This window comes from Scylla paramamosain, chromosome 2 (assembly GCF_035594125.1).
Source record: "Scylla paramamosain isolate STU-SP2022 chromosome 2, ASM3559412v1, whole genome shotgun sequence".
Taxonomy (NCBI): domain Eukaryota; kingdom Metazoa; phylum Arthropoda; class Malacostraca; order Decapoda; family Portunidae; genus Scylla; species Scylla paramamosain.
Window position 1 is genome coordinate 23,851,755 of NC_087152.1, and position 9,820 is coordinate 23,861,574.

General features: G+C 41.8%; 2 protein-coding genes across 2 annotated transcripts; one reads left to right on the forward strand and one right to left on the reverse strand.

Moving 5' to 3' along the window:
• The first annotated feature begins 812 nt into the window (after nt 1-812).
• On the forward strand, nt 813-2,672 carry LOC135107105 (putative nuclease HARBI1). The gene is made up of 4 exons (XM_064016813.1): nt 813-837; nt 1,103-1,856; nt 2,085-2,411; nt 2,654-2,672. Exons 1-4 carry the CDS (start codon nt 813-815, stop codon nt 2,670-2,672), a joined length of 1,125 nt encoding a protein of 374 aa, XP_063872883.1.
• A 175-nt stretch (nt 2,673-2,847) lies between these two features.
• LOC135106688 (myb/SANT-like DNA-binding domain-containing protein 4) lies at nt 2,848-4,695 on the reverse strand. Its single transcript, XM_064015957.1, has 3 exons — nt 4,274-4,695; nt 3,822-3,945; nt 2,848-3,590 (listed from the first exon to the last, which is right to left on the reverse strand). Exons 1-3 carry the CDS (start codon nt 4,644-4,646, stop codon nt 3,206-3,208), a joined length of 882 nt encoding a protein of 293 aa, XP_063872027.1. The 5' UTR covers nt 4,647-4,695; the 3' UTR covers nt 2,848-3,205.
• Nucleotides 4,696-9,820: the final 5,125 nt, after the last annotated feature.

Below are 9,820 nucleotides of genomic sequence, written 5' to 3' on the forward strand. Positions count from 1 at the left end.
CGGGAATTATCCTTATTATTGGTTATAAGTAGTGTAAAGCTTATTTACCCATTTTATATCATGTAGTATTATTCTCTTCATAATTTAAGTTCTCTATATCTTTGTATGTATAAGGGAGGAAGTATAATTGAGGTGGAAATATGTTGAAACGAGGGGAGCTTGAGTGGGCAACAACACATTCCAAGGAGGGGAAGGCAGAGCGCCTTAGGTCGTGAGGTATATCGGAGGGAAGGCGTTTCTCAGGGAAGAATCTTGGTGTGGATTGGTGATGGAGTGGTGTGTGGAGGTATTAGTGGTGTAGCGGTATAACCTTGATATCCAGGATCAGGTTAGTGAGTCTTTTGTGGTACCAAGAGCTCTTGTCCGCTGAAATTCGGTTGTTGAGTTGTGCCGGTGACGCTGTTCGAAGGGGTCATAAGTCAAACTGGCAGCCATTTTGTGAGTGGAGGTTGTGGTGTTGACCTTGGAAGCTGGTGTTGTGGTGTACTGGTGATTTTGGGGATGATGTTACAGTGTTATGGGTAATTTTTGGTGATGGTGGTAATCTGAAAGGTTTAAGGAGGTGAAATACGGGAATTATTGCCTGGAGACGCGGTAATGGCGTCTGAGTAAATTCCTGCGGTGGAGGGGAAATATTTCTGTGACTGGTGGAAGTGTAAACGGGTTCTGGTGTTGTGTGAAGTGACGAGAACGACATGTAAAAACGTGTACTACCTCATGTTGTTTGTGAATTATTATTAGTATTAATATATGTGCTTGTAACATAGAATAATCGTGTTTTCTACTCCCCCAACATTGATCCGGTATTAGAGATGATTCCAGGTGTGCTGGATCAAGGTAAACGTGCAGTGAGAGGGTGTAATTCTGGCATTTCGGATAGGTCGGGTAGGCACTCGAAGCCTTTAAAAATCCAGGGCCCGTATACACAAAACTTGTTAGCATTAACAAATAGCTGTTAAGGGTAACAAATTCCTGTTAAGGCTAACAACATTTTGCTGTTAAGCACTAACAGTGGATACAGAAAACTTGTTAGGGCCTTAAAAGTACTATTAAGGTAAAAGTGCTGTGGAGGACTATTAGGCTCTTAACAAATTCCTGTTAGTAGAGAAGATGGCAGAGCAACAACAACAACTTCAAAGACGACAGCGAGTGTATCGACAGCGACGGGACGTATTCAACGAGTACAATGACGACGAACTCATCAAACGCTTCAGGATGAACCGTGCTGGTATAATAACAGTGGCTGATTTAGTGAGGGACAAACTTCAATCCCGTACAGAACGGAATCAACCACTGAGTCCTGAGACAAAGGTGGCAATTACCCTAAGATATTTGGCCACGGGTAAAATGCAGCAGTGCAGCATTGACGACTTTGGGACCTCACAAGCAACAATCAGCCGTGTCATTACTCAAACAATTGATGCACTGTCAGAACCAGACATTGTAACTCAATTTGTAAAATTCCCATTGACTCGCCAAGAAGTGCAAGTGAAACAAGAAGAGTTCATGGAAGACTATAGGTTTCCCGGTGTTGTGGGTACCATAGATGGCACACACATTAGAATTGTGGCTCCCAGTGTCGATGAACATTTATATGTAAATAGAAAACGATACCACAGCATCAATGTGCAAGTCGTATTCGATGCCAAGTACAGGATACTTGATGTTTTGGCACGGTGGCCTGGCTCAGTACATGATGCCAGGATATTGGACGAGTCTGGCTTGAAGGCACTTTTTGAACAAAATTATGTCCCAGCTGGATGCTACCTTCTAGGAGACAGTGGTTATCCTTGCAAGGAATGGTTGCTGACGCCTTATCTAAACCCTCTGGCTGGCGTTCAGACAAACTATAACAAGTAAGTTAAAATCATGTTTCTTATGCTATATAGTACAGTTTATTTTAAAGGAGGTATTGTCCTCTCCAGTCTAGGTAGTAGTCATTACTTAATGTGATAACAACCAAAATACCAGTACAGTATAGAATTCCTCTTCAGTACAGATTTCCTCTTCAACACTATGCAGCTTATAGATGCTACTGTATATACTGCAATACCTCACCTTATGATGGTTAACAATTCTTGCAGAGCACACAAGAGGACACGTTGTGTAGTAGAGAGGGGGATTGGCCAGCTCAAGCAACGGTTCCATGCACTTCATGGTGAAGTGCGATTGTCCCCAGAGAAGACATGCAAAATCGTCTATGTCTGTGCTCTGCTTCACAACATGTGTAAGCAGTTTAACATTCCAATGCCTATCAACGAGGAAGAGGAAATGTTCCACGATGCAGCTGAAGGGGACGTAGGTGCAGATGAAGAAGAGCCAGGTGAAGCAGAGATACCTCCTAATCCTGGTAGACCAGCTGGCCGTAACGGACATCCATTTCGAGATTATATTGCCAATCTTCATTTCAGGTATGTGCTACTTATCCTTATCAACTTTTCTGAATGTACTGTACTGTATACTGTACAATACAGTATACTGTATACATTACAATATATGTTCACTAAATTAATAAATGTTTAAGTACAGTACAGTACAGTACTGTACTTAATTACCCTTGCTCAGAGATGCAGTACTGTGCATAAATATTTGTGATTGGTGCCAGTCTTATTTTCTAAACTACTAAATTTTTGTACATTAATTTATATTGCAGCAGACCAGTGGCTGAGTGAAGTATCATGAAGGTGTGATTGTTGTTGCAGTGCTCTCTCTCTACTAACAAGTTTTTTTCCACTTAAAGTCAAAAGTGAAAGATAAAATGAAACAAATACAGTTTATAAAATAATATAATTTGTATTTTTTTCCTTTACATACATGCTACAGTATATAATCTTCATGAGAGCGAGACTGGGGGTGGACAATCTTCAGCTGATCCGACCATTCCCTAACCTAACCTAACCTAAACTTTGGTGTTGGATGCCGAGAGCAGCTGAAGTGGACAATCTTAATGAGAGTGCGGCTCGGGTGGACAATTTTCAGTTGGGTACTCTAGGGTGGACAATCTTCATGAGATTCAATCTTGTTAATAATACTGGAATATACTGTAAAATCTTAATAAATAAAATAATATATTTTTATTTCCTCAGCATAAATTTCTACTGTACCAAAAATGAAGCCTATACAATTCACATATTAATTTTTCATATTTTTTGCTGTCAAAGACTGGTAATATTCAGTTTCAGCCATCATTAACTTCTGTTTAAGTTCAATGTTTCCCTTCAATGCTAACAATTTTACTTTCCTTTTTTTTTTCAATTTTTAACTTTTCCTTTTCAAGTTTCAATTTGCGTTTTTCAGCTTTGTATTGTTCATACTCATCACTGACACTTGAACACTTTCTTAGTTTTGGTGTTGATATGCTTGGTTGGGCCGCAGAGGTTTCAGGTTCAGTTATGGTGCATTCTATAAAGGATCCATCCTCCAAGAGTTCTAAGTGCTGGGCCTTGTGCGAAGATTGTTGTGGTTGGGGCTGGACTTGGACACTTTGCCAATGAAGCTGAGGGAGTTCACTATCATCCTCTACCTGTTGCTGGGGTGGTTCTTCTCCCAACTCTTCAGTGTCTTCTTGCCGTTGCTGGGTCTGCAGCTTCCTAAAACCATTGCATAAATTTACCACAGTTAAAAACATGCAACTAATTTAATCTCACAAGGAGAAAAGTGCATATCAACTACAGTACAGTATGTAAAAATGCCTTGCTGAAGGATGAACTATCTGATAAAATTATATCAATGCAAATGTTAGGCTAAAATTGTGGTACACTACACAATAGAAAGTCCAATACAGTACACAGGACAAAAAAAAAAAAATGCAAGAATCTTACCTCAACGTATGAAAACCGAGATCATTCTGAATAACACCTATCACAGTTGCATTCTTCTCCCCTAATAATTCCTCAACTTTCATGTCTACTGGGTCAAGTGGAGGAGCTTGGGGGCCACCAGCACCTTCAATAATAGTTAATCATATTTTAGCAAAGTACTGTAAAGCTGCAAATAGACAATATCACTACACATTACAGTGCAATATAATTTGTATGTATGACTAAGTTTGCACTGAATTTGACTGCTACAGTACTTGCAATACATCTTTGTTAAATTATATGCATGTTATTAATACTGTGAGAAGGAACACTCAAATGCTAAATTTCTACCTTAATGAAAGTAATTGTGACAAGTTGATTGAGGTGAATAAGCAATATGAATAACGTGAAAACTATTTCGCTTATGTTAACTTCTTAAAACGGAAGAGTATACAGTAACAAGTTAATCTTACCTGATTGGTTATATTCAGCCTTTATTGCCGAAATTATCTTCCTCGATTTTGAGGGCACAGAAAACCATTTGGTTTCAACTTCTTCTACAGTCCGCTTAGTCAGTGGATTTGTTCCATTAATGGCATCAGTTATGCTTTGCCATGCCTCCCTCTTGTCCTTGTGGCTTAAACTTGGTTTAAATCGCCCATTAATAATCAATTGTTTTTCCATTATCACGTTGACCAAGAGGAGTGTTTCCTCTTGTGACCAGTTTGGTTTCCTTTTCTTTTTCTGTGGTTCTTCTGCCGTGTCTATATCCTCTGAAGTAATTGTTGAGTCTTCTGTAGGAAGATTTGTCTGTGGCGCGGCCGCCTGCACACTGTCTACAAACATACGGCGCGATGCGCTTTCGTCCAAAAATATCTGTCGTTGGTTAATAAGTACTCCTAAAAAAAACATTATATACGTTATTTATGTGCTATCATGATACTATATTAATAAAATTTGAACAGCTGCATTAATAACACTGTTTTATGTGTGCAATTTTTAATAATATGCCCATTTACATGTTCATAAGCTGCTAACTTCATTGTTTAGCGGGACTTGACAAACAACTGTTTACTAGCTAACATTTGCTAGTTAAGCATTGGTGCATTACTTTTAGTGATTTTCTGTTAGCTAGCAGAGATTGTTAAGGCTAACAAAAAAGTTTTGTGTAAAACTTTCCGGGATCAGTGTAACGCCCACTTTCTTGGAAAGATAACTGGGATCGTACGATCGTAAGTAAGTAAGCGATCGTGACAGAATATGGGGGCCTGTCCGGGATCTTTGAACATTTGTGGAGTGTAACGAGTGTTACATGGTAATTGTAGTTGGGAGGAATTTACCTGTGTGAAATATTTCTTTAAAACTGTGTATGTATTGTGGTGAATATTTGGAGGAATATTTTGTGGAGTGTAGTGATTGTAACCATGGCCACTAAACGTATTGAAATGTTCCTTCTGTCGAGGAGTGTGCATAATTTGTACACACTAACGAGGGAGGAATTATGGTCAGTGGCTGACAGGTTTCAAGTGGAGTTGAAATCCAAGAAAAGGAGGAAATGCAGGCGGAGTTGAAAAATGCTCTTGTAGAGAGGAGCTGGTTTGAAAATGATGGTGGTGAAAGTGAAGATAATGATGGGGAGAGTGTAAAAGAAGGTGCTGAGGTCAGTGAGATAAACATGGGTGCTTTTGGTGGAACAGATGGCCTTTCTAGCAGTGAAAAATTTGAGTTAATGAAACTTCAAATACGGATGCAGAAAGAACCATTACAGATGCAGAGGGAGCAGAAGCAGCAAGAGGTGGAGTTGCGAAAAGAGCAAATGCAGAAAGAAGTGGAGTTGCGGCAGATACAAAAAGAGATTGAGATAGAAAAGATTAGAGCAGAAAGTAGGAATAAAGTAAATGAGACCAGGGCAGGAAATGGTGCTCAAGGCAACGGGGATTTATTTATTTATTTTTTTATGTAGGAAGGATACTGGCCAAGGGCAACAAAAATCTAATAAAAAAATGCCCACTGAAATGCCAGTCCCATAAAAGGGTCAAAGCAGTGGTCAAAAATTGATGGATAAGTGTCTTGAAACCTCCCTCTTGAAGGAATTCAAGTCATAGGAAGGTGGAAATACAGAAGCAGGCAGGGAGTTCCAGAGTTTACCAGAGAAAGGAATGAATGATTGAGAATACTGGTTAACTCTTGCGTTAGAGAGGTGGACAGAATAGGGGTGAGAGAAAGAAGAAAGTCTTGTGCAGCGAGGCCACGGAAGGAGGGGAGGCATGCAGTTAGCAAGATCAGAAGAGCAGTTGGCATGAAAATAGCGGTAGAAGACAGCTAGATATGCAACATTGCGGCGGTGAGAGAGAGGCTGAAGACAGTCAGTTAGAGGAGAGGAGTTGATGAGACGAAAAGCTTTTGATTCCACCCTGTCTAGAAGAGCAGTATGAGTGGAACCCCCCCAGACATGTGAAGCATACTCCATGCATGGACGGATAAGGCCCTTGTACAGAGTTAGCAGCTGGGGGGGTGAGAAAAACTGGCGGAGACGTCTCAGAACACCTAACTTCATAGAAGCTGTTTTAGCTAGAGATGAGATGTGAAGTTTCCAGTTCAGATTATAAGTAAAGGACAGACCGAGGATGTTCAGTGTAGAAGAGGGAGACAGTTGAGTGTCATTGAAGAAGAGGGGATAGTTGTCTGGAAGGTTGTGTCGAGTTGATAGATGGAGAAATTGAGTTTTTGAGGCATTGAACAATACCAAGTTTGCTCTGCCCCAATCATAAATTTTAGAAAGATCAGAAGTCAGGCGTTCTGTGGCTTCCCTGCGCGATATGTTTACCTCCTGAAGGGTTGGACGTCTATGAAAAGACGTGGAAAAGTGCAGGGTGGTATCATCAGCGTAGGAGTGGATAGGACAAGAAGTTTGGTTTAGAAGATTATTAATGAATAATAAGAAGAGAGTTGGTGACAGGACAGAACCCTGAGGAACACCACTGTTAATAGATTTAGGAGAAGAACAGTGACCGTCTACCACAGCAGCAATAGAACGGTCAGAAAGGAAACTTGAGATGAAGTTACAGAGAGAAGCATAGAAACCGTAGGAGGGTAGTTTGGAAATCAAAGCTTTGTGCCAGACTCTATCAAAGGCTTTTGATATGTCCAAGGCAACAGCAAAAGTTTCACCAAAATCTCTAAAAGAGGATGACCAAGACTCAGTAAGGAAAGCCAGAAGATCACCAGTAGAGCGGCCTTGACGGAACCCATACTGGCGATCAGATAGAAGGTTGTGAAGTGATAGATGTTTAAGAATCTTCCTGTTGAGAATAGATTCAAAAACTTTAGATAAGCAGGAAATTAAAGCAATAAGACGGTAGTTTGAGGGATTAGAGCAGTCACCCTTTTTAGGAACAGGTTGAATGTAGGCATACTTCCAGCAAGAAGGAAAGGTAGATGTTGACAGACAGAGCTGAAAGAGTTTGACTAGGCAAGGTGCAAGCACGGAGGCACAGTTTCGGAGAACAATAGGAGGGACCCCATCAGGTCCAGAAGCCTTCCGAGGGTTTAGGCCAACGAGGGCATGGAAAACATCATTGCGAAGAATTTTAATACGTGGCATGAAGTAGTCAGAGGGTGGAGGAGAGGGAGGAACAAGCCCAGAATCGTCCAAGGTAGAGGTTTTAGCAAAGGTTTGAGCAAAGAGTTCAGCTTTAGAAATATATGTGATAGCAGTGGTGCCATCTGGTTGAAGTAGAGGAGGAAAAGAAGAAGAAGCAAAGTTATTGGAGATATTTTTGGCTAGATGCCAGAAATCACGAGGGGAGTTAGATCTTGAAAGGTTTTGACATTTTCTGTTAATGAAGGAGTTTTTCGCTAGTTGGAGAACAGACTTGGCATGGTTCCGGACAGAAATATAAAGTGCATGAGATTCTGGTGATGGAAGGCTTAAGTACCTTTTGTGGGCCACCTCTCTATCATGTATAGCACGAAAACAAGCTGTGTTAAACCACGGTTTAGAAGGTTTAGGACGAGGGATTGGAGTGATAGGACAAGATAAAGATATGAGATTGTTTATCGGAGGATCCCAACGGAGAAGAAAGGGTGAGAGCATAAGCAAAAGAATTAGAGGTCAGGAAAAGGTCAAGAATGTTGGGCGTATCTCCAAGACGGTCAGGAATGCGAGTAGGGTGTTGCACCAATTGCTCTAGCTCATGGAGGATAGCAAAGTTGTAGGCTAGTTCACCAGGATGGTCAGTGAAGGGAGAGAAAAGCCAAAGCTGGTGGTGAACATTGAAGTCTCAAAGAATGGAGATCTCTGCAAAAGGGAAGAGGGTCAGAATGTGCTCCACTTTGGAAGCTAAGTAGTCAAAGAATTTCTTATAGTCAGAGGAGTTAGGAGAGAGGTATACAGCACAGATAAATTTAGTATGAGAATGACTCTGTAGTCGTAGCCAGATGGTGGAAAACTCGGAAGATTCAAGAGCGTGGGCACGAGAGCAGGTTAAGTCATTGCACACATAAACGCAGCATCCAGCTTTGGATCGAAAATGAGGATAGAGAAAGTAGGAGGGAACAGAAAAGGGGCTTCTGTCAGTTGCCTCAGACACCTGAGTTTCAGTGAGGGAAAGAAGATGAGGTTTAGAAGAGGAGAGGTGATGTTCTACAGATTGAAAATTAGATCTCAGACCGCGAATGTTGCAGAAGTTAATGAAGAAAAAGTTGAGGGGGGTGTCAAAACACTTAGGATCGTCGACAGAAAGGCAGTCCGACCTGGGAACATTTATGGTCCCCTCCCCAGATGGAGACTCCGAGGTTGGTGTAGGAGTCGCCATGATTTTAAAATTTTTGAGTGAAGGGTGTGTGTGTTATTAGGTGCTTGTAGTTTTGTGTGGAGGAAGAGAGTTGTCTTTAGAGGGCAGGGTGTGACTGCCCCCTTGTGTTGTGAGACACAAAGGGAAACGTTCAGTGAGGTCACAGCTGGGTTTAATGATAAGTTCACAGCACCCCCTGAACAGTGCTTTAGACCTCACTGGGAGTAATTATCGTTTCAGCAGGTAGGCAGTAGACAGAGAAAGGTCATCAGTATGCCTAACCCTGTGGAAGGGGAGGAAGAAAACTTCTTCGTTCAATTTGAAAAAAAAAACTGCAAAGTTGATGGGATGGGATGAAAATGATTGGGCATTACTAGTCCAGTCTAAATTTGAGGGAATAGCCCGAGAGGTATATTTGAATTTGAGTGAGCAAGAAGCGAGTGATTATGAAGCGGTAAAGGAAGCGGTGTTGGGATCAAATCTTCTATGTCCGAGTGTGTACCGGGAAAAGTTCCGCAGGACAACAAAACGCCCAGGTGATACTTATCTCGGGATGGCTCGAGAGGTTGGTCTTAAATTGGACCGGTGGCTGAAGGCCGAGGAAGCCACTACAGCTGAGGAGATAAAAGCAGTTATGCGGATGAAACAGTTAATGAGCCAATTGTCCCTCAGTTTAAAATATGAGCTCGTATCACACAACGTGAAAGATGTGATGGAAGCCGGACGCAGAGCTGACAAGTACTGTGCGATCCATGGGCTGAACGGAGATGAACACCATGGAGGGAGAAAGCCATTCTCCAACAAAAATGATGGTCATGAGAGATATAAGAATGACCGCCAGATGAGCTCGACATCGGTCCACAGATCAAACCAGCCCCGCCCTAACAACTATAGTTTTCCCCACACTTACACCATGTCCCCGCCAGCCAACCACAACGTGAGGTCTACGCCCTTCAAGAGTAGGGCCAGAAGCACTACCTATTACCAGAAGGGTAGTGGTGATGCAGGTGCAGTTAAGTGCCTTGGATGTGAAAGTAGTGGTCATAAGAAGTACCAGTGTCCGAAGGGACGGCCGAAGCCAGTGGGAGCAGTTGCCGCCCAAAGAGACCTGATAAAGTATGTGGAGAATATGAATGCAGAGATACAAGAGGAGCCGCAGAAGGATGAGGGCTTTGAGCACCTCTCCAGTAAGGGCACAGTGAAATTGGAGGGAAGTCCAGAGAA